This window comes from Nipponia nippon, unplaced genomic scaffold (genome assembly GCF_047370975.1).
Source record: "Nipponia nippon isolate SJK-2023a ecotype South Korea unplaced genomic scaffold, ASM4737097v1 scaffold_7, whole genome shotgun sequence".
Classification (NCBI taxonomy): Eukaryota; Metazoa; Chordata; class Aves; order Pelecaniformes; family Threskiornithidae; genus Nipponia; species Nipponia nippon.
This window is the reverse complement of record NW_028262391.1, coordinates 1,517,861-1,542,661: the sequence shown is the minus strand read 5'-3', so window position 1 is coordinate 1,542,661 and position 24,801 is coordinate 1,517,861. Positions and strand designations below refer to the sequence as shown.

Below are 24,801 nucleotides of genomic sequence, written 5' to 3'. Positions count from 1 at the left end.
TGATCTTGAGAGGGGAAAAAAGCTATAGATGTATCCTTGTTTGCATGTTCTCCGAGTGTGACGTACTGCAGTGTTGCGGTGGAGAGGATTATGGTGTGTGAGTATTAGATGGAGTAAAAACATGAGAAGCTGAAAAAGTCACAAGCAAGGAGATCCTTTCTGCAGCTGTGTGGAGAAATAAAAAACAGAGTAACACATAGCATGATTATATTTTGGTTTTAGTGCTTATGGCCATATGGATGAAAAATAGCTGTTTAGAGCAGCTCCTTTTCTAACATACATCAGTTGAGAGTTTTTCATCTTTAAGTCCTATTCAGTGCCAGGGAAGGGAGACTGTAGTCAGATCCCACCAGCTGTGCCACAGAAGCACTGCACCAAATTCATTCTTTTCTCTCCCAGATGGAACGTTGTTTCCTTGCGTGAGCCTGGTCTTGGATGATTTCTGTCTGAATCTCTCAATTATTGAAGGTGTTTAGGATATGCCCAGCTGTAGGTTGCAACTGCATCTACAAAATAAACAGAATATTCTTTAGTGGTTTTTAATTTTTTTTTTTCTTTTCTTTCTCATCTTTAACAGCAGTACTTGTTTCCTTACAGCTGCTGTCCTTCTGCCTCCCACTGATCAGCTGCTTCCTCCCTTAGGTGGCCTTTGGGATAACAAAGGACAGGCTGTCACCCTTCCCTCTGACTGAGGGGCACCAGCTGTTCTCCACAGACCTTTGTTCTTCTGGATGTCGTTTACTTGGTTTCCCTATAGAAAAGACTTTCCTCCCCCAGCCCTCCCTATTTCCTTTTCAGTACTTATTTTCTCTCTGATCTATATTGCAACAGTAATCATAACCTCTCGATAGGGCTGGATGACAGATGAGCTTCAGGAAAGAGGCTCCGTGGCTGATTGCGACACAAAGTCTGTCTGGTTTCTGATTCCCTGCACTGGAGGTGAAGAGGTGATGGTAGAGGAGTAATAAGCGTTAGTCCCTCTGCTGACATAACTTATTCTTTTTTCACACTAGTAAGGAAGAGAAAGAGGTGGTGCCAGTATTCCACTTATACTTACACAGAGGGAGCAGAGGAGAGCTCCTCGTCTTCCCTTGAGGAATCTGTGTTGTATACATTATGAAAGACTTCTGGGGCATTAGCCCCATTTTGTAGCGTTCTGTCAACAAACAGTTCTGGGATCAAGGCAGAAATTGAACCAAACTTCTGTCTTCCACTCTTGGACCTTGGACAGGATGCACGAGAGAGTCAGAGAAGTCGCTTGCTTCAACAGGTTGAGTAGTGCTTGTCAGACTGTGCTACCTGCTGCCTCGCTCGACAGTGGCATTTGGTTTCATTTCAAGTCATTGTGAGGCTGCGTGTTTGAAACTGGTTTGAGGAGTGGAATGGGGGTTTGGCAGTGGGAAGCCCTGTCTGACAGGTACTTGAAGGAGTTGCTCTGAGGATGTCAGTCTCTGCAATTGTCAGATACTTCTTTGCGGGATCCTGTGCAACTTGTTTCTTCAGCGACAGTGTTGCCATTGCCTGTTATCCTCTAAGTAGGAAGAAGTGACGTCTACACAGCCAGAACAGGTGTAAATCTTGAGCTGTGGAAGGAAAGGAAGTACAGGTAGTATTGTCTTTTTCCTTTTCTTACCATAACATGAATAATAATGATTATTCTCTGTTTAATAATATTCTGTGTTGTGTGTGTCACATTGCTGACTTGTCTACATTCCTTATCTACCAGAGTCTGTATGACAGCACTACAGACCTGTGTTTGGGGGCTCTCATCTTCTTTCTTTGATTTGCTGCTCTTTTTTCTTTTTTTTTTTTTTTTTAAATAAGTGAATTCTGTGTCTCTCCCATGAATTTAAGTTGGCTACACAGGAGAAAGTACTAAAGTATATGACACAAGAGCTGGGCTTGAGCAAGGATTCATGTGTCGTGTTCTATTTCTGCTGCTCTGGGTCAGTAGTCCCAGATGGCTGCTCTCTCTTCTGTTGCCAGAGCTGAGGAAAAACAAAATCAAAGCTTCCACATTGAAAGTAGTCCCTCAAGATCAGTTGATGTGTAATCTCACTCCATGAAGTGTTTGAACTTTCCAGAATCTTTTGGCTGCGCTGTGACCTCACCAGAAGACTATGGGAATGTTGTGATCTCGTGTGTGTGGATGAACAGTCGTGCCTCCTGGGCACGCTTGCTACCACACAGTGGAATTCCAGCAGATGGGCAGCTCCAGCCACACGAATGCCAGAGAGGTCATCAGGACCAATGTCAATAGAGGGTCTGACGCCTAATCAGCAGCTGGCAGCACGAGTCAAAAGCACAATTCCCTGGTTTGAGAGAGTTAATGTTTTTCATAGGGCTGGTAAATCTTAAAAGTTATGTCTTTGAGGTCTTGGCTAACCTTCAACCTATCATTTCAGCATGGGTTTGATACTAGCAGACTTGAAGGAGACTGCCTTTCTGTTAAAGTCTTGCAGAGGTGATGGGCTGAGTCAGAGCCCGGGTCTGTGGTTGCCAGGAGAGGGCAGGGTAAGAACCCTCCCGAAGTGGTATTTGTGCTGTGAACAGCCTTTGTCTGCGTTCCTGCTCTCTTCTCCTGAGTTTGTTCAGTCTTTCTCCTGGCTAAGATTTCTCTGTCAGGCTAGATCTGGTCATGGGGGGCAAGGTCACTGTGAGAAACTCTGCTGAGCGTGAAGGAAACTTGGCTGAGAGAAGTGCAGGCAGACTGGCAGAGGGATTCTGGATTTTGGTATGGCTGGAGACCAAAGCAGGGAAGTAGTTGTTCACTACAGAGGAACAGGCCAGAGAAGAGAAAAGATGGAAGGCCTGTTCAAGTCTTACTAGCACATGTCTTGTCACTCGTATCCTTTTATGATGCCTGCACCTTTATTTTTATTTGCTCAAGTAGGCGAAACCTGCTGCTTGCTCAGCTTTGTTACAGGACTTGCTTAGTAAACACTAAACATGAGTGTTTCCTCTCTCAACCATTTTTCCTTCTGTTGGATTTATTAAACTTGATTTCATAATGAAAATATCATCGCTAGACATATTGCTTCCCTCCACAGTTTGAACTTTGCCCTGCCAAAATGTTTATGGGCTTTTACTTAAGGCCGTAAGGCCCTATCATAGAGCTAGAACTGAAATCTAGATCTCCCGTACGATAAAGCAAGACACCTTCGTCACGACAGCGGCCTTTCTCCCTAACCACAAGATTAATCTTCCAAGCCCAGTCCAATGATGTCCAATCCACCTCTTTATTTCTGATAAAGAATTTCTCAGCTCTCCCTGCATTTCTGTGGGAAAAGGGCATAAGTGAATTCCTTAAACTGTATTTTTTGCATGCCCTGGTCCTTGTTTTCCCTACAAATTTCTTAATTTTGGGGGAGGAAAATACTATGATCGCTATAAATATTCTTAAGTTTTAATACTGTGAGGGCATGTAATTTCTTTTGAGGCGAGTAGTTGAGGTGATTGTGTTGGGAACATGTAAGATATTTACTGAGCTATATGAATGTCTATGCATTTTCCTGCTGGTCGAAACTAAACTTAGAGAATATGAATAAGGCATCTTGTATAGGCAGTCCTGTACTGAGAATGCAATGTTGGTAAACAACGAGAAGCGATAATATTTGATACTACAGCTCATCTGTTTCTCTCTGCTTTTGTAGATGTCTATTCCTTTGACGAAGAGGAGCCGGTTTTAGATCCGCATATAGCAAAACATTTGGCACACTTTGGAATTGATATGCTGCAGATGCAAGTGGTAGGAAATCCATCTTTTATTTAGTTTGTTGTTTACTCGTTTGTTTAGTTGGGGGTGGGAGAGAAACAGGAGAAGACTGATACTTGTAGCTTACATTTGTGTGATTCCTTCAGACTGTTATGATGATATTTCGTTTTGTAAAGTTCAGCCAGCCAGTTCGTGGTTTATTTTCTGAGGTCTGAAATGAGGGAATCATTACTGTCAAATCTAAAAATTGCCTTCCAAAAGAGTTCCTTTGTAGTCTTTAGTTTACATGTTTCACTTCTCGTGTGTTATGTACCGTTTTCCTTCAAGATGAAAAACCTCATTCAATTGGAGAAGAACATCTATAATATTTAATTACAGTGAGTGAAAGAAAGCCTACAGCATGTGTAAGCAGATACAAATCTTAAACAAAAATAAGCTAAGGAGTGGATAAGTAAAAAAGTGGTTGAAAGGTTCTTTATGCAAAGTTAAAAATTTCAGTTTAGGTCTTATTAATAAATACGTTACAAAATGTAAAAATACATTCAAGTCTAGAAAACAGCGTGGTCTATAGTGTGGTACACTGGAAAGGGACTGGGGCAAAAAGAGTCCTGTTCCTGAACTTGTTGCTGTGGTCTGTATTAGTAGAGAAGTCCTTTTACTAATTTGTATTTTAGTGGATGTTGATTCCGGTTCTGTTTAAATGATCCAAGAAGTCTGAATGGAATATGGTTACAAAGGCAGGGGGTTTTATTTTTATTTTTTCACTGAAACACATAGCCTAGTATCACTACCTGATAACCTGAACAAGAAAACTGTTAAAAATGAACAAACCTGATACTGGTTTAGTGTATTTCATTGTCCAAGTGGAGAGAAAACTAATAATAACTCTAAAATGATAGAGAAGAGTTTAACTGCAGTTTCAAAAGCCTTCATGGTACTAATATTATTTTTGCTATACTAATTTCCTTGCCAATATCGTAAATAAAAAGCCCCTTTTATCCAGCGGTCTTTCTGGAAAACCTGTTTTACTCAGCAGCCTTGAAAACTTAGTCTCAGCTGTTGCAAAGGTTTCACCTCTGGTCTTCAGACCAGTCTGAAAAATTCTTGGTGAAGTGGTGGCGTAGTGCTAACAGTAAATGACGCAGTAGTGACCTGGACCTCCAAGCTGTGAACAAGCTATGTACCTACAAGCTGAAGGCTGAGCTGTAAAGGGGAGAAACTTCAGCATCACAGGTTTCGGCTTTTCCCGTTTGAAAGAAGGGAAGAGTTCTTGGATCTGCAGCTTTTCATCTGGTTTGTTTGCTAGGACCAGCTTCTACAGCAGCAGCTATTCCTGGCCATTACAAATGGAATATGAAACCTGAAAAAATGCAGTGTTTTGATGCTGAGGCTTGAGATCACGGCCCTGCGAGAAGTGAAGCTCTGGGACTGAGCTCACAGCTAGGACCACTCAAAGAGCCAGTGGCCTGTGGTAAAGAGCTAAGAGGTATATCGGAAGAACAAGCTGCTAGCCTTTTGACCCTGATCTTCTCCCCTACGTGCAGGATTTACCTCCCTTTGCCCATTGGTTTGGCTCTTCTTTTCTAGAGTATAGATCCCAAAGTTGGTGGTGATGATAGCAGCAGCATAATTGTTGCAGAAGTTAAACAGATTAAAAAAAAAAAAAATCTTGTTGCTTTCAGACAGAGAATGGGCTAAGAGATAATGATATAAAACCAAGAGTCTCTGAATGGGAAGTGATTCAGGAAGCTGGCGTGAAACTCAAGCCCATGTATGGCCCAGGATACACTGGCATGAAGAACCTGGGAAATAGCTGCTACCTCAATGCTGTCATGCAAGCCATTTTCAGCATCCCAGAGTTCCAGCGAGCGTAAGTAGCTTCAAACTAGTTCTTGTCACTAGCTGCTGTATTCCTCAATCTCTTGTTCTTCTAAGCAAAATGGTATTTTAATTTTCGTCTCACCTGCAAACAAGTCTGTCTCAGTCAGCTCAGTGGTCACTTAGAGGATTTAGTGATTGTATTGTTCTGTTCTGGACAAGGTTGGAACACAAAACCCAATTTGCCTTTGAAAACAGAATTTACTTGCCTAGCTTCAGTGGTGGGAAATCATATGCCACCTCATAAATTTGATTGCTCTGTCTCTGCTTTTTATATATGTACGTACGTGTGTCTCTTTATCTCGGTATCATCAGTATCACGTTACCGTTTTTTGTACTGCCCCATGCCTTCGTGTAGCTGCAGGAATCGTGTTATTGCTCAAGTGTCACTTGTGCGAAAAGCTGTAGTGGCACGAACATGTTAATATTGATCCAAGCAGTGCACCTTTTGCATGCAGGTCTGGCTAAGAAGAGGGAAACTATCAGAGGCATTTTTTTAATTAAAATTCTAATAAAAACAAAATCTCATCTCATGAAAAGGGTAGTGTGAGCATATTCTTCCACTGAGTAATTAAGAGAGTAAAAGGACAAAAGCATTTTTGTTTGAGTCTGCCTGTCATCCACCATAAGCACAACAGAGGAATATGAAATATTCCTGACTGATCAAAACTGAACACATCACTCCAAGGAGAGAAGCCTTTTTATAAAGGACAGTCTGTGGTTTGCAATAAAATTCAGAGTGCTCTTTCATTCGACAGCAGTAGTAGTGTGTGTGCTGGAAGTTAGGCTTTTAGATTTTGGAAAGCCTCCCAGGTTTTCATGTAGCAATTGCCTTCTGGAGAAGAAGAGGGAGAAAGCCTGTGTTTGTTTACTTTGTTAGCCATATGGAGTACAGTCTGTAGATTCATTAAGTGCCAGCTTTTCTACCTGCGTTTTTGAAAAATATCAAAATGGGCTTTATGAAGGGAGGTTGATTTCCACAGCATGGTCCTTGGTGTTACCTGGAGCACTTAGTAACAACAAAGTAGTGGAGATCTTTGATGAAAGAGGGACTAGGCATAAATTAGATGTGTTCTTTCAACATGGCCATACCTACCTAGCCTGTTTCTCTTGTGCTCGAGGGAAGCAGTTCTCGGATAGTGTGCGGTAGCACACATGCTTCACTTTCCAACAAGCTGGCTAGAACAATATATACCTCGGTGTTTGCTGTCAGGAGTTAGCCTTTGTTTCTCTGAAGAAACTCAATCGAAACATTCTTTTTACATGTTCTGGTCCTGATACAAATTTGGAATTTATTTGGCAGTGTTGGTTAGGAGTAGAAAGTACATTGGTTCTCAAGCCATCTCTATGGTTTTGAGCAACACTATCCTGCAGCTATTTCAAAATCAAGGAATAGAATTTAAATTCCAGATGAACAGCAGCATCATATCCTTTATAGCTAGAAGCTCCTAAGCAAAACTTAAGTTTCCATTTCCTAATTTCTTTACTATTATTTTTCCATGATAGAAGCACTCACCAGAGATAGATTAAGTCATTGCTATGATGCAAAATTTGACTTGTTAGCACAGAGGAAGCCTGCTGATGTATCACTGCTGAGGATCTGTTAGGATATCCTTGAGGAAATCTAGCTGCAATATTTGAATGTTTCTGCTTTGTTCTTGCTGCCCAGGTATGTGGGGAACCTTCCACGAATATTTGACTACTCTCCTCTTGATCCAACGCAAGATTTCAACACTCAGATGTAAGTGACACTTCTCAGTGGTTTACTTGGTCAAGTTAAATAGAAGCTAAATAACTTAATGGCAGGGCAGAACATCATCTCTGCATGGGCTTGAAAGGGAAATATGGCACAAGGTAGAATGGGAAGATTTGCCCACTTAGTTGCAGGTAATGATGTTTCATCAGCGAGTCAAAGACCATAAACTTCTTTTTTTGCTTGGAATAAGAATCTTCTCTTTTTTCCTGTTTTTCTCACACGTTTCCACCCTGCCACTTTCTTCCCTACAGGGCTAAACTGGGACACGGCCTTCTTTCAGGCCAGTACTCTAAGCCACCCATGAAATCTGAGCTTATTGAGCAGGTGATGAAAGAAGAACACAAGGTATTTGACTAAGTTTGTGCAGCCTGGTAACTAGGTAAAAGTGATATCCTGAGAAAAGGGAACAGGTGCCGGGCATTGAAGAACACGTGTGGATCCAGCATGGGATGCTTAGCAAGGTGGAATGTGCAGGATTCTAGTCAGGAATATATTAGTCAGGGGCTATTTGTGCAAAGCATTAAAGCAACCATTGGTTCTGCTTATAAAGTATCCTGCTGCTCCAGTGATGAGTGCAAAAGTTCGTAGAACTTGCCACTTAACGTTTATCTTCTTTGAGGAACAAAAAAAAAAAAAAAAGTCATCTAGAGAGTGCTGAGTATTTGGAAGCAAACTTCTAAACCCTCTTTAAATTTCAGAAAGAAGTATAAAGAGCTAAAGAGTTGTTTCCAGGAAGTGTCTGACAATATTCCACCTGATTTCAGGAGAAGCTGTCTACGTAACGCAAGATTAAGTGGTGCTGGAGGCTTTCATGTAGATGAAGGAGGGGCCATGCAAAGCCATGTCCACTGGGGCTTTATTCAAGTATTTCGTGGTACAGAAATCATGTACAAGCCTGTCTGTGCCAGTGGGATCTATCCTGGAAACACAGTAGTATGTGTGGGTTTGGATATAGATTGAAACTCTAATTCCTGGAGAGCCTGGGGAGACCAATGTATATATCCTGATTTATAATAATTCACAATAGAAAAAACCTTGGAATCAGCTTCCTCAGAATAGGCAATTTGAGGACAAAGGTATACTGAGGGGCGAGTGCTGTATAGCTAACATGCTAGACACAAAGGAGAGAGGAACTGGAGAATGAAATAACCTTTTTTCCTATGTAATATAGAATTTTATTTCTCTGTCATAGTGAGTGTAACCAGTGGGAGACTTCTGTTTTTTCTGTAATTTGCAGTAATTTTGCAGCAAAACATATACTTAGCTCACCATATCTAGCTAGTATCTAGCTTCGAGAACTCCAGTATTGTTGGTTCTGTAATCTTCGTACTGCCTTTGTGTTATTCTTCTGCAACATGAAAGTTGCTTGTTTGTCTTGTGCTGCAAAAGTCATTAAGGCCTGTGTTGGCGTTGTACCATCCATAGACCTGTGTCTTCATCCGTCTGTGCTTTTTCCGCATCCAGCAGTGAATGCCTTCGCCCTCACAGTCATCAGAAAGCCTCTTCATATTCTTTGTCCAACAGTCTTTTGGTTTTAGCAGTAAGGATAATTTTTGACGAAGGCCTGACTGATCTATTCGTATTAACAAGGTTCATGGGGGCTGCTTGATTCACTGGTTTGTCCTTTTACCTGTTCTTGCTTGCTTTTGTGAAGAAGAAAAGCTGTCAGTAGCTTAGTGGTAAGATGGAAAAGTGTCTTTTCTTTTTGTAAGTTGGTTTAGTCTCCCTCAGCCTTTGGAGAGTGAGATCAGCTCAGATTTTGCCTCTCTGCTCAAATTCTGCTGCTTTTGGAATTGCATTTGTTTTCCCTAGAGTCATCCAATTAATAGTTATCTTAAGCAAAATGTTAGTTATTGGGACAGTGTTATCTACCCCAGCAAATCTATTACTTTAGATCTGTTTTACTATTCAAACTATCTACCTTGAAGCATCTTGTTTAGAGTGATGCTGGGAAAACTGGACCTAGAACAGATTTGTGTCCCTGCCAGCCTCTGTTACGGTGACCCCAAACAGCTTGTGGAGTCAAACCACAGACTCCATGGATGGGATATTTAGAAATGAAAGGTCAACTAATAACCAATACTGAAATAATACCTGTAGGAAAGAGCTGTCTTTGTGGAGAAAGAATCTCTGATACCAGGTTGTAGTTTTATACACAGTAGACGTCATGCATGTTTCTGTCACTGTCACAGAATCATGGTGATGGTTTCCATGGAAACTGCAGAATCGCAGACTGGTTGGGGTTGGAAGGGCCCTCTGGAGATCATCTAGTCCAACCCCCTGCCAAAGCAGGTTCACCTAGAGCAGGTTGCACAGGATCGTGTCCAGGCAGGTTTTGAATATCTCCAGAGAAGGAGACTCCACAACCCCTCTGGGCAGCCTGTTCCAGTGCTGTCACCCTCAAAGTGTCGCTGGGCACCACTGAAAAGAGCCTGGCCCCATCCTCCTGACACCCGCCCGTAAGGTGTTTGCAGGCGTTGATAAGATCCCCTCTCAGTCTCCTCTTCCTCAGGCTGAACAGACCCAGCTCTCTCAGCCTTTCCTCATAAGAGAGACGCCCCAGTCCCCTCATCCTCTTCGCAGCCCTCCGCTGGACTCTCTCCAGTAGTTCCTTGTCTGTCTTGAACTGGGGAGCCCAGCATGGGACACGGTGCTCCAGGTGGGGCCTCGTCAGGGCAGAGCAGAGGGGCAGGATGGCCTCCCTCGGCCTGCTGGCCACGCTCTTCCTGATGCACCCCGGGACACCGTTGGGCCTCTTGGCTGCAAGGGCACATTAGATATTTTCCTAGAAATAGGTACGTTCCTCTACCTTCATCTATTAGTTATTGATATAGGAATTTCTCCTTCTGAAATCAGAATGCCAGGGAGATTCTGGACAAAGACAGAGCCTCTGGTACAGAGTAGTTTGCATGATCCGAACGTCCTGTGTCTCCTGAGACTGCTTTGTACAGTAGCTGTTCATTGGCTTGGAACAACGAATGAATCCTGCTTGTTTCCTTTAAATAAAGTTTAAAACCTATCAACGCATCACTGTGACTAAGGAATAGTGGAATAGATTTCAACAGGCTCCTCGCATTAAATTACATATACTGACTGACCAGCTTTCTTAAACACATGCAGGATATGAATGAAGAATAATGTGCTGGAAGTTCAGGGACTTGAACCCTTCAAATAAAGCTACACCTCCGTCTTTAGCCCAGCAGCCACTACTAGCAATGAGATATTGAGAGCTTTTTAATGACAGATGGCATAAAACTCCGTCAGGTAGTAGTAGCCATCTACTGGCGTTTAACAATGCTCGTGTTGTTCCTAAGTTCAGTTTAACAAAGTTGTAGTTACATGCATCAGATGACTTCCTTATCAAGCAATTTGTAGCATGTATTAGGATTTGAAACAGCTTTTACTGCTTTTGTTCTTTGTTGTATTGAAGATTTATTTAGGAAAAAAATCAAGTATAGATATTTCCTCCATTCCCTCACTCTGGGCATACAAATCTGTTTCGTTGGTTTGGGGGTGCTTTTTTTTTTGTTTGCTGTCTTACCTCCCTCTCCCCCCCGATAATACTAGTATATATACAGATAGCATTTTGTCATCCGGAGAGTTGTACTGACATTTATAATAAATACATTTGCATAGGATTTTAGGCCTTCAGAGTTTTCAAGTGCTTCTGCTTTGTGTCTATAAAATCAATTATTCATTTTATTTTTATTCTTTTTTTTCCCCTCCTACACGCAAAAGTTCTCTAGCTTTCTGGGTCTTTGGATTTCATCCAAAGTTTTTGGGAGTTGTTGCCTGTAAAAGCATTCATGAGAGATCTGCAGTGGTCCAGCACAATCTATATTTAGCTAAACTGTTTTGTGACTGTTGATGGGGAGAGTATGCTAGATATTCTATAAATATTCGTGGTACTGTGGAGCTAAAATTTTTCGCCACAGGAGTTTAGTCTGAAAATGGCAGCAGTTTTCTTGGACCCACTTTGACATTAAAAAACAGGTTAAAGGGTCATCAGCTAGGACTTGATTTTCTGTTTAGAGCTTTGCCATTTCTTCTGTTGTTTTTCTTGTCCTTGAGGTGGAAGGGGTTTAGAGGGCAAGATCCGATCCTCTTCTGTAGACTGTCACACATAGCATGTTTCTCTGCAACCTGTTCAAATGGCTGAATAAAAGTGTATAGATGGAAACAAGGCTTAATTCCAAACTCATTGCATTATACATCAGGGCAAATGTGCCACCCTGCCGTATTCTTGCTTCTAGCATAGAAAGAAGCCTGTTATATAGTAATTTGAGCTGGTTTGGGCATTTCTCTCCCTAGTCCTAGCTTTGATGAAAGGCAGCCAAGGACACTGAAGTGATATATAACCCAAGATTCAGAAATCCCTGGAACATCTCTTCAAGCAATACTGAGACTCTGTCTCTTTACGAGAGCCTTTAAAGAGCATCTTAGCCTAATGTGGTTGCTGGTGTCCTGCCAGAAATTGAAAAAGCATTAAAATCGAGAATCCGCTTCTGATTTCAGTGGGTCTAGGAATACCTTACCCTGGTGAAACCAAGAATGAAATTTGCTCTCTTAGTGTGTGTTTTATGTGCCTGCCATTTTATGCTGCTTTCCCTATTTTTATGTTGGTGTGATAGCGCAACTGTAGTAAAGAATGAGATTGCCTGTTTTTTTAACGGCCTCTGACATATCCTAAAGGCTACACTTTGGCTTGGATTGTTTTGAAAATTATTTGGTCTCATGGAGGATGAGGGCAAATCTGAGTAAAAGATTCTGACCCTTTCAAAAGTGTTATTTAAAAGGGATAATAGCTAGTGTTGTCTTGAGGATGCAATTTGCAGTGGTAGGGGAGCCTTCTTAAAGTGATCTAGAGGGTGAGAAAGTCAAAACCAGGACGCTCTTGGAGATTTTCTAGAGATTTTCTGATTTGGGGTAATTTCCTACTGATGTAACTGAATGGCTGAAGGCAATACGTTCTGGTCCTTCAGCACGACCAACACCTGCAAACGGCAAATTCCCGTCTGTTCTTAACAACCCATCTCGGAACGCGTGCTGCGCACGTTAGTTGCCCTCTGCTTGATTCTGTAGAGATCTCTGAAAAGGTTTTGTCCTGAGTAAAGCTGCTAGCTGATGCACCAAAGTGCTTCAATGCCCACATACTTTTAGTTGGAACAGGGGTCTGAAAGGAATGTCAAATGTTAGAAAACAGTGTAGGCTTTTAGCCTTTCTGAAAACTACTAAACTTTAGCAAACCTTCACTAATCTCTTTTAACTTGCAAATGCCATAGAAGAAGCAGAGTGATCGCTGCAGGAACTAGGTCATAAAACACATGCTAAAACCCCCAAATAATGCTTCAACACCCTTTCCATTTTTATTAAAATGTTTAGGGTTTTTTTTTAATTTTTATTAAAATGGAAAACCAGATGAAATTGAAATTATCACTTCTCCAGTGGCAGAAATGGGCCATAGATAGATCTAGCGAGTGACTTTGGGGTATTTGCTCCAGGAATGAATTAAAAATCCTTCTTTAAAAGGTTTCTCTTTCTTTTATTTAGCCTCAACACAATGGAATATCTCCCCGAATGTTTAAGGCCTTTATAAGTAAAGGCCACCCAGAATTTTCCTCTAATAGACAACAAGACGCGCAGGAATTTTTCCTACACCTTATAAATCTAGTAGAGGTGAGAAAATCTCAATTACCGCTTCTTTTCCCTGGTTATAGTAGACAATGAGGGCAGAGCTTTTATATGAGTGGCTCATTTTGTTGTTATACTCTTTAGCCTTGGATATGTAGAAAATGGCAGTAATTTAAATGTATTTTGGTTTAGAAAGATTTGTTTCTTTAATTCTCCCTTCTCTTTACTTCAGACTCTTGCATGACCACAGACAGGGCCAATGCTGCTGCTAACGACTGCAAGAGATATAGAGAGGTCAAGCATCGTTGTACAGGCTATAAGATTTATAAACATATGTGACTGTCCTTTCAAATTGCCGTTCGTTTTATGATTACATGCCATCCATTTGTTTTCCATATTGAAGTCTGTCTTGGAATCCATTAATGAAATGGGTATTATGATGATCATTATTATTATTATTCCAAATTTATATCATTGTTGGGAGCAGACTAATTACCATATCCAGTTCTTTTACAAATCCCAGCTGTGCATCATGGAATCATTACAGGAGGAAGGACTCCCCTGCTGAAAGCAAAGTGAATATTTGTCAGTTGAATATATTCTGTAGAAAATGTTAGTTCCACTGAGCTCCAGCTCAATGCTGTGTGTAAAAGAATCAGTACTGTGAATTTTAATGCTGTCTTTCTGAAAGGAAACTTACAAATACATGCAGCTCTGATTTAAAGCATTTCTTTCTTGTCCATCCTTCCTCCCTCTTCTTCCCATTTTCCCCAAGAATCAAGGGTGTTTATTCATGTGTTGCAGTCGAGATGAAGTTATTCGCATTTGCATGCATAATGTTCCACATCCCAAAAGGCATGTACTGATTATAGGGTGGTGGAAGACATTTTGCTGTTTTTTGCCTGATAACAGATGTTAAGATGAACAACAAAGAGGAGGTATATTATTTGTATGACATTCCCATCTGGGTAATGAACTACAAGTTGCTTGTTCTGTTTCAGTGCAGATTTGGAGTGGCAGGAGCAATTCTATTTGCTGAAAGGATGCTCCATGGTATTTACCTGAGCTTTCTAACCTTATTGTAACCTGCCACCTTCCTACCTTCTTCTGTTCACCTTGACTCAGTCAGATTCATTAGGTACATACTCTGCAAGTTACTATGTGTAGAAAGATACTGCTGTGTATGCAGGCATTGTGGACTTCAGTGGGATTCTCTGGGGGTGCAAGAGTTCTGCATGCAATAAAACGCGAGCTGAGCTGTCCGCTCTGGGTGCAAGGTTGGTGTCTTTGTGCCTGCCATAAGACAACCAGCAGCCTTTGGGTTCTCTGGTCATTTTCATGGTCGTCACTTAAATGATTGGATCTAATATTCCTTTCAGAGGAACCCTGTAGGTTCAGAAAACCCTAGTGATGTTTTCCGGTTCCTGGTGGAAGAACGCACACAATGCTGCCAGTCCAGAAAGGTCCGCTACACCGAGAGGGTGGACTACCTCATGCAGTTACCTGTTGCCATGGAGGCAGCAACAAACAAAGGTAAAGAAACTGGTCCATTGACGGACCAGTTCTTCTGGTGGCTCTCTCAGCCATGAGGGAAAGAAGTTCTCACCCCCATGCGGTCTCTTTGTATGGACAGAATGGTTCAAGGCCACGTGGCAAATCAAACCAATGAACCGACCAGGGGAAAGTTACTTGGTTTGGTTTTCTTTAACGGAGATTTTAAACACACATCAGTTGTGGCTCTACCGTCCCTGCTTATATTTTTAGGGAAGGAGGATTCTACCTGGATACTCTTGGCAAGTTTTCAGACAGATTTCTTCTCAGACTGTGGGACGAACATTAAGTGTCACCACTCGGCAATATATCACCAAGAATGGTAGCAGTGTGTATGATAAAGATGTCAGAGATTTGTGATTTAAAACCTTAACCTGGATTTGACCCAGGGATGTGCCACACCACTTGTAGTACAATTTATTTACCCTTGTTTTGTGTGCGCGTGTGTGTGCCCAAAGATCCCTATTAGGACTGGATTTCCTTTGTCCTGGGCAGTGAACCAGTACATAAAAACTGCTTAATTCTAAAAAAGGTCCTGAACATACTAGTTAGTTAGTATCTTGTAAAAACAAACACACACTCTCAAAAAAAAAAAAGCAACCAAAAAACCAAATTGGCTTTGCGTTCATTAGCAGCAGATTATAAGATCTAACGTGATAACAGAGAATAGGAGTATAAGATACTTTGTCATCTATAAAGCCAAAATACACAATTTGGATATCCTGGGCTTTAGGAGAGGAGGGAAGGAGGATGAAGTGGTGGGCGTTGATTTAATATACCGGAGTGGGTTTTTCATGCCTGTGAGCTGCCTGAGGAAGCATACCTGTTTTTAAAGGAGAAAACGGCTGAGGAGGCTAGAGGACTTGGAAGCAGGAGAGAGGTACTCACAAATCTTGGTTGCCCTTGCAATCAGTGGTGAAGAGTCTTGCGGACTAAGATAATAAATGTGTGCTTGAGGTGGAAGTGAAGGGGACATCACAGGAACACTAGAAGGGGGATGTGCCTCTGGTTTCCTACATAATCTCAAAATTTAAAATGTTTTACAGCCAGAAGGAACTATTCTGATTATTTCATCAGATCCTTTGAAATAGCACAAGACAGAGAATTCCACCTACTGCTTTTCACGTAGCCCACAACTCCTTGAATTGGACAATATATTTTAAAAAGACCATTTTGACTTGAAAATTTAAGTTTTGGAGAACTTCTCATTCTTTGTTCATCAGTTTCAGTGATGATTCTGTTGCTTATAAAAGAGCATGTTATTTCCAGGCAATGGCTTGGGAGGTATATTAGTTTATGAATTTACCGTATGGCGCTGCTCAGCTTGCCAGTGTCAGGACTCTTTCTAGATCATCCATAATCCTGCCCTGTCTAGAAAGGCAGATGACACAGATAAACAGCAATAATTTTCTGAGTCAGATTGAGCTGATAAAGTGGGTAGTTGGTGTTGCTGTTAACACAGGATTCATGGCAAGGTTTTAACTGCCTGTTTCCCAGTATTTCCAGTTCTGTGTTTTCACCATGAACAGAAACCTTCAAAAAAGAGATGTGGTTGTAAGTGTAGCTCCTGACCCCAATGCAGACAAAAAGATCGGATGTCTAGTTAGAGCCATGTAAAAGTTTTTTATTGATAAGTAGGTTTTTGCATTTCTAAAACTTGCAAAAATAAGACTGGTGAGGGACACCATAACCATAACAATGTTCATTTAGCTTTTAGTGTCATGTGTATTTCTCAGATGAATTAATTGCCTATGAATTGAAGAGGCGAGAAGCAGAAGCCGCAAGGAGACCTCCACCTGAGCTCGTCCGTGCCAAGATCCCATTTAGTGCGTGTCTGCAGGCCTTTTCTGAACCGAACAATGTAGAGGATTTCTGGAGCAGTGCCCTTCAAGCAAAATCTGCAGGAGTTAAGTAAGTGTGTGTCTGGCTGCCTGGCAAAAACCTATATGGTAGTGCTCTGTGCTTATCTTGCTCCCTGGACATGATGTAGGGAGAAACAGACAAAGCCGTAGTGGGCTTTGGTGCTGTATTAGTGTGGGGGCTCTGAAATGCCATGTGCAGATCAAGCCTGACGAGGGCTGTAACGACCAGTTGAGCAGGAAATCAATTGTTCTCAATGTCAAACTCCCAAGGGGGGACGCAGGCTGGCTGTTAAGAGCTTGAACTTTAAATGCTTGTAGCTTAATTGTCTGCCCGCATCTTAAAATCGGATCCTGTGTATCAACTAGTGATGGAGTTCTGTATCATGTGGTAGGAGATACAGTCTGGATCTCTGTGCTTAGTCTCTTGATGTCTGCATTTGGCTAAAAGTGCCAAAGAGCATTGTGCGGCAACGCAACAGGGTGAAGCAAACGAAGGTTGTGTTTCTTATGAGAAAGTTCTTTAGATGGATGGAAATTTTTGCGTTTGTGAGGTGCTATGCTGACAGCTTTGGTTTTATTATGTTTTGTGTTATTTATTGTTTGTGTTTGGATTTCAACCCATCACCTTTGTATGTTACAGTATGTGGTTGCATCTGTTAAGTTTGCTGTCACTTACACGGAGCCATGGTACAAGATGGACATATAAAAGAAGGAACCCATCTTGTGCGTTTATAGTCAGGTAGATAAAAGAACCAAGAACATCTTGGGCTTAAAAAAGCATGAAGAAGAAATAGGACAGGAGGCAGAGCTCAGTGCAATTTTCAGGGGCAGTATTTCTTGCTGAGAACAAGAGTTAGTCTCTTATCCAGTTCCGTTTTTATGCCAGCAGCAAGGAGTTGTTGAAAGTTGGGCTCTGCAACTGGTTTGCTGTGGCTAGGTACCTTCTATTTTTAGATCGCTTAACGTATCAGTGGCTCAGTGCTGTCTTAGCATACAGTTTCACTGACATTGTATTGAAAACTGGGAGACAAGTGCACATGGTGGAGAAAAATGCAGCAGAAATCTAGAGGGTTTTTTGTATTAACTGTGATCATGTTGGAAGAACATCCTAGTCTTTAAATAGATCCAGCGTTAATTTGTAATTTAGCCATTCTTCATCGGCTAGATCTTTAAAAGCATTGAAAGATGAAGAATAATTTGCTATTTAAAATTAAAAAGTTTTGTGCTGCAGATGATAAAGTTACTAAAATGGCAAGATGGTGCTAACAAGAATTTAGAAAGCAGTTATTTATAGTATGGTAGGAAGGCCTTATATTTATGATGCATTTACTGTGTTTTACCCAGAGTTAGGTGAATTGGAAGAAAGGATGGTCTGTGTGAACGGAAGATAAAGGGAAGGATGCAGGAGATTAAATGGGGGAAAAATGGGAGCATAGAGAAGGAGAATGGCGGTACATATGATGGTACATTGTGTTCAAGATTAAACTTTTTCTTTTCATTAAGTGGGCAAATACCAGGCATCCCCTTAAACTCAAGAGTCATCCTCTATTTTGATAAATATCACAGTAGCTCAATAAGAATATAAGGGGGGGGGCGCTTATATAGCACTTTCATGTGAAAAACTACGAATGACAACTTTTTTATCTTTGCTTAATGAAATGCTTTCTCATTTCATGAGGGCTGATACCTCATGGGCAATGCTACTGTTACTAGAAAGGGAGTGAAAAAAATGCAGGTTTAATTGTTACTTCATTCTGTCCAAGCTGTGTTTTAAGGCCGTGCCCTGAAGTTCTAGCCAATATGTCATTCAAAATTTATTTCCTGACATTCAACTTCAGAACAACTTGAGTAAGCAGGTTTAATATTACTTGTAGTTGTTTTCTATAATCTTCCTACAAGCTGAATTGTCTGCAAGGGTTTGGTCTGACATTCAGGATATGAATGCAGAGAAAGCTACTACCATACTTCTCCACTGTACTTGAAAACTTCTTTGTGAAATTTATGTTTATAAAATCCATCGCTATTCATCTCACTCAGGGCTGAAGTTACTCGTCTCAGTGTGTATGAGGTACTGAAATCTGTGCCGCTTGTGATTTTGTTGCCTTCTTTCACTGAATTGTATTTCTTGTGCTTCCCAGGACTTCTCGTTTTGCTTCGTTTCCTGAGTATTTAGTGGTGCAGATAAAGAAATTCACCTTTGGCCTTGATTGGATACCCAAAAAGCTTGGTATGTGCTTTTTTATATTTACCTTTTTCTCATTCTATCCAAGATAATCTAAAAGGTGTACACACTTTGGTGTATAATGAGGACCTGGCTTGAGTCTCAGGTTTATACTGTGAAGATCCTAATTGAATCTTCTTTTGTTTTTAATGACAAATGAAAGCAGACTGTCAGGTCTGTGGAGTTAAAATACAGTTTCATGTAGTCTGACCTCCGAGCTAAATTGTGCTTTAGTGTTCCGGATTTCCCAATAACTTCTCAGGAGGAGAATCCTAGCTGTGTTTGTAGCTTGAGTACCAGAGTCCCCTCTCCGAAGGGGTAGGGTGCACCATGAGATCGTTTTGCTGGATTCATAAGCTTAGCCTGTTTCTCTGCTTTTGTAGATGTTTCTGTAGACATGCCAGATTTCCTAGATATCAGCCACCTTCGGGCCAGGGGTCTCCAGCCAGGAGAAGAGGAACTTCCAGACATTGCTCCTCCCATTATCATTCCCGATGACCCAAAAGGTATTTACTGACTTCTCTCCTGATTCTTTCCTGTATTCCCCTTTCCCTCCAGCACACACTGATTCTCCTCAATCTTCACCTTTTGGAGCTATGAACAAAAAAGCAGCTCTGTGCTTCTGCAATTGAAGACTGTTACAACACCCCACAGCTTTTTTTTCCTCCCTGCTATACAACCCTAGTTCTTCCAGCTTTTCTGCTTTGATGTTTTCAGGATTTATGATTGATGCTGTTGCTCTGGACTTTCTCCAAGTAATTCATATTAAATTGCTGTGCCCAAAGATAGACATCATATTTTGTGAAATAGATCGTTATTATTTTCAGCGCATGCTCGTGACTCCCTTTCAGTGAAGTCACTGTGCACTTCCCAGGGCCTGGTGCAGAGGACTTGGTCTCAGACCCCTACACTGGGTCTCATGATAGGTGTCAGAAGTGAAGTGGAGCATTAATCCACTCATTCTTTCCATTTGCATCAGAGGTGTTACTAAACTGCTGTTATCTTTTGAGCACTTTTGTACTAACCCTTGTCTAAAACCTGGCGATAAAGCAGTCTGGGTGATATTGTAGCTCAATAATCTCTCTGTTCTTGTGTACTCCCTTGTGTATGGTATATGGTCCGTTCTGGTCAGAAGGAATTTAAAACGTGTCAGTTACTATGATTGTTTGCTGCAGGATTTTAGTGTTACAGTTCTGAGCAGATGGTCTTCTCTTCAGTTGCAGAGTTGACTTGGATAACTTGAAACATTTTGGTTCAAGGTGGAACAAACAACACGCCATGTGTGCAGAATTGATTCATTCATAGTACAACAATACTGAATACACAAAGGACTACAATTTAAGAAAAAAGCTTTCCAGGCATAAATTAAGATTCAATATCTTATTATTCACTTTTAAATTACAAGAATTGTTAGGTTGCAGCAGGCCCTAGCAGCTGTGCATGCATGCATAGTCCACTTCTCTGGATGTATGTGGGCTGTACAGCCCATTAAAAAAGGCTCTGTCTCAAGGAGCTGATGTGTATCAGAGCAAAAGCTATGGCAAAATTCAGTTCTCTAAAGGTGTTAATTTCGTCCCTTATCTGTAGGTTCCTTACCAAAGCCTGTTCTTTTTTTATCCTCTTGCTCAAGGGACTGACCTAGTTTTAGTGTAAGTGCATGGGTGACGGTACCTTATTTATAACAAAGATTCTGGCTTAAGTTGGTTTAGGTCAGCCATCAGCTATATTTCCGACTGGTTTATAGTACCAATGGCACTTTTGCTCTGAGTTGAGTTGGGGGAATCACCGGGCAGAAACATCCCTGGTCTAATTCATGGCAAAAACATCAGGGATCTAAGCGTGAACATGACTTGCCTGTATGAGGTCAAATGTTCCTATGACTTTAAAAACATGGAATTGTTTTTCCTATATGAATCTACTTAGCCTTCATATAAGTCCCTTTCCCTGTTTTTTTCCTTTCTCAGATCGTATGACGAACCATTTCATGGAGTGTACGTATCTCATGTTTCTGAAACTGGTATTTCAGCTGCTTAAAAAATTGTCATGCTTTTGCTCAGCTAATGGCTTCTCTGTCCTCACAGAGAGGCATGGAGTATTGCCCTGCATGCTTCTACATAACAGCTGATTTTTGTACTTGTTCAGCATTTACTTGCATGTGTGCAGGACTCTCTAAGAGGCTGTAGTAGCATCAGTGTAGCCAGAATATGAGCCGCTCCTCTGTCTGCTGCTCATCAGCAGGATCTTGCAGTGCTGGGAGTCACCGCTGCTTGATCCTGGCTCCCTCCGGACTCTGATCTCGGCTGAAGCTGTCGGGCCCTGTCATTCAGAGATGAAGTTCAACTGGAGACTGCTAGATCCAGCAGCTGTTGTTTCTCTCACCTGTAAGATCCTGCCTTTAAGAGAGGTGATTGCTTTTGGCTGCTATCTCTAGCTAAGCTCAGCACCTAACTTCTTCACCCCTTGAAATGCAGTGGTGAATTTCTTTAATAAATAAAGTCCTGTAGGAATTCATCAAGGTTTAAGGACCTATGTAGATTACTGAGACAAAAGATTATCACTAAGTCCATACCAAATGCTATAATGTTTTGTACAAGGCTGTTTTCTAATGGGTGTGGGTTTACTGCGGTACTAAAACAAATGCAAGAGGTGTGTATTGTAATATGTGGCACCGTGAATCACAATAAGGAATACTATACAAGGGATGAAATTAGACTTTTATATTTTAGAAGGTCCTTTCTTGTAGCTCTAGATATTGACGAGTCTTCAGTTATGCAACTGGCAGAGATGGGTTTTCCTTTGGAAGCATGTCGGAAAGCTGTGTACTATACAGGCAACCTGGGTGCTGAAGTTGCTTTCAACTGGATCGTTGCGCACATGGAAGAACCAGGTCAGTGGTTGGAAGGTATAAGTTAAACTCAACTCCTGGTTGTGTATTTTGGCAGTCAGTAGAAATTTTATAATGTGCGACAGAGAAACAATGGCCCCCTTCCCCACCCCAGGAAGCCTGGAGGTGTGAGTGAATTTTCCTAAGCTGCTCCTGGGATATGCAGGTCTTGACCATTATGTGGCATCCTCTGCCTAGAAGAAGACAACAAGCCTAAGCTACACCAGAAGTACGCTCTCCTATCCTCAGTGATGGTGTGGGCCAGCTCTGTTTTCCACCCTTTGGCTTGGCCTGTGCTGCTAAGGGGGAAGCTGACTTGGGACCAAGTGTAAGTACAAAGAATCCTGTGGTCCGGATGCTTTTCTTCCACATCAGCCTTGTCTGGCTCAGGCTAGAGCATTCGTGCTGTACTTAGCACTTGGGCTATCTACTGATGGACGGGGCTGCTAGATGTTCTCCACTTCCTCTGTTTCATCCATGCAAAGTTTGGACCCGTGATTCAGCACTGAGTATAGCTGAGCACTCCCTTGCCAGGAAACTCCAGATTTGGTTGAGTTCACACTTCGCTGTGGGCTTTTGTGTTGCTTGTGTAAATGGGGAATGTGTTTCACTTGGGCTTAACTGACATATTTCAGCTATGGAATCAGTTCATTTTACATCTGTACATATATCAGCTGCGTTATTGACTACTCTGGTGTCATCATTGCTTCCATACCGGTCTTTGCTACTTTCCTGCAGTTGTTTCACTTCCGTGATGTGCCAAGTTGTTCCAGCCTGCTCAGTATGAGTTTGTCCATCTAGATATTTTGTAATGTGCATTGTTCATCTTGTTGTTTTTAAGGCCTTCTGCACATCTAAGTCCCAACTGGGCCAGTGAAATGAACTTACATTGATTTCAGGACTGCTTTTGAGGTCCTGTTTGTTGTTTGTTTGTGTTTGTTGTTGACTTTCCAGTTTAGTGGGGCAAAAGAACAAACTGATGAGTGTTTGTTTGTTCCAGACTTTGCTGAGCCATTGGTCATACCTGCATTTGGAGAAGTTGCTTCCAGTGGAGCAGCTGCGTTTGGAGCTGTTGGGCTAGATAACCAGCCTCCCGAAGAGATGGTTGCAATTATCATTTCTATGGGCTTCCAAAGGAATCTAGCAATTCAAGCGCTGAAGGCAACAGTGAGTTCCTTGAGTTATCGGTAGCACTTGGGTTTCATTTCGTATTATGTGCTTTGTACATGCGCATGCTCAGATGCCTTTGAAACGTGTATAAAAAGCCAGTGAGTGGATGATGCACATAGAACTATTCTGGCAAAGTGTGGGATGCCTGACTTGCCTGGGTTAGAGTGGGGAAGGTGGTTTGTGTGTTTCTCTTGAATGTTAAAGTGTGGAGGAAAGTGAGGAAAACTTAGCTTCTTTTACCGTCTGTTGAGAAAAAACCTGGACTATGCATCTTCAAGATGAGAACCCGGGGGCCACAGGGATTAATTGTGGGAGGATTTCTTTTCCATCTGTCAAGCTTCTGCAGAGTGCTTGTTGAATATTATTTTCCATGGAGGTAGAGTATGTATCTTACAAGTTTTAAGTGCTGTCGACCACGATCCTTACTCTGTTCAAAGACCGGTGACTAGCAGCATGACGCCAGAGAATGTATTAAAGGCTGCTCTTCTGCTCGTTTGACTGACAGAACAATAATTTGGAGCGTGCGCTGGAATGGATCTTCAGCCACCCTGATCTCGAGGAAGAAAGCGAGCCTGCTTTGGACATGATGAATATGGAGAACAATGCTAATGCCAATATCCTTGCAGAGACAGGGTCGGAGGGACCCAGGATCAAAGATGGGTCTGGAAGTAAGTTCTCCTTCAGCTTAGAAGTGGCTATCATGTTGTTTCATCACACCTACACCATTCGTAGAACTCCTTTCTGTTTTGAAAGTAGTTATCGTGGGTTTTTTTGGACACAATCCAGACAACTTACTTCCAGTCTTGCTTTTGGGGCTGAGTCCAGCTCTGTGGGGCTGCTAAGTTCTGTGGGCTGTGTTTGCTCAGGAAACTTTCCCTGGACTCACTGAATAACCTGAGTCCAAGTTTCTTGTTGCTGCAGCATATAAGTCTCTCCTGGCCTAGCTTTACTTTTTGTTCTGTTGCTATAAGATAAAAAGACAAAGAAAACCTAGAATGTTTAAATCTTCAGAGGCTGAGCATGCTAAAGATAACGCTGCTGTTACAGGCCACCTGAGTTTCTGTCCTCCTGTGGTCTGATAGGAGATTTGATAATCCCTTCAACCAAGTTCCTTATTCTAAATACGGCAGGTATAGCTGGCATCCTGCACGTATTGCTTTGCTGTTTTCTTTTGGTTTTTTCTTTGGGATCCTCAGTCATACTAGTGCTAAATAAACCACAAGATGGGGCTAATGTACAGCAGCCAAAGTTGTGAAGTAGGTGAGGAACCTATTGTAAGTGTAAAAGCACTAGAGTACAAAAGCTCAGCGGTGGTTCTAACATAAGGATGTCACATAACGTTTTTTGAAGGGTCTTTAGTGACCAATTCTAATAACTGCAGTATGTTCTAAACCTCTGAGCTTGACTGTAGTGGTCTTATTAAAAAAAAAAAAAAAAATCAGCCAATTTGATTTTAGTTTCTGTGGTTGCTGTTATTATACAAGAACATTCATTTCTTCATTTCTAACATTATAAAGACCAATCTGAAGTCTCTTGGAGACATGGGAAACATTGATTATCATTAGGTTAAAAAAAAGATTTGGAGTAATTATTTTTTGTGGTACTTAGCCTTTATAGACTGAGACCATTTACTGAGTGCCTGAAATCCTGATAACCAACATGATACTGTAAAATGGCTCCAGAAAGCCCTCTCCACCAAAATCCAGGCCCCTGTCCTTATGCAATATCCTGAAAGAAGGTACCCTTTTCCTTTTGGTGGTAATTTGGGTGAATGGCATGAATGGGTGGGGAGCAAGAACCAATGCTGAGTTCTCCGGAGACTCTAAGCACAAAAATTGTCCTCATATTAAAGGAAGAGGTTTCTTTCCTGTCCTTTCTTTCATGGGCTGCTGAAATTTAAACTCCTGTTTTTCCTTTGATTTATAGGGGATCTGTGATCACACTTATAGGCATAGCTAATTTGTGTGCAGAGTGAACTCCATATCTGGCACTTTCTGTGGTGCTCTCCTTGAACTGGGAATGAATCTGCTGTTTTCCCTTTCCTAGTAGGGGCTGTGCTCACAGCCCCGCTGTACCTGCACAGATCTATGTGGGTTTGACTTGGATTGGTTTGATATTTGACAGTGAATCTGA

At 41.6% G+C, this 24,801-nt stretch overlaps 1 protein-coding gene across 1 annotated transcript in view; it reads left to right on the top strand.

Annotated features, from left to right (window-relative positions):
- Positions 1-24,801, top strand: part of USP13 (ubiquitin specific peptidase 13) — a 57,449-nt gene that overhangs the window by 27,665 nt on the left and 4,983 nt on the right. Inside the window, exons 7-19 of the mRNA XM_087740354.1 lie at positions 3,654-3,748; positions 5,398-5,585; positions 7,263-7,334; positions 7,601-7,694; positions 12,900-13,025; positions 14,360-14,513; positions 16,268-16,442; positions 18,532-18,620; positions 18,998-19,120; positions 20,579-20,605; positions 21,358-21,501; positions 22,499-22,665; positions 23,174-23,336. Of these exons, the coding sequence (XP_087596480.1) occupies positions 3,654-3,748; positions 5,398-5,585; positions 7,263-7,334; positions 7,601-7,694; positions 12,900-13,025; positions 14,360-14,513; positions 16,268-16,442; positions 18,532-18,620; positions 18,998-19,120; positions 20,579-20,605; positions 21,358-21,501; positions 22,499-22,665; positions 23,174-23,336 (1,617 nt within the window). The remainder of the gene's footprint in view (positions 1-3,653; positions 3,749-5,397; positions 5,586-7,262; positions 7,335-7,600; positions 7,695-12,899; positions 13,026-14,359; positions 14,514-16,267; positions 16,443-18,531; positions 18,621-18,997; positions 19,121-20,578; positions 20,606-21,357; positions 21,502-22,498; positions 22,666-23,173; positions 23,337-24,801) is intronic.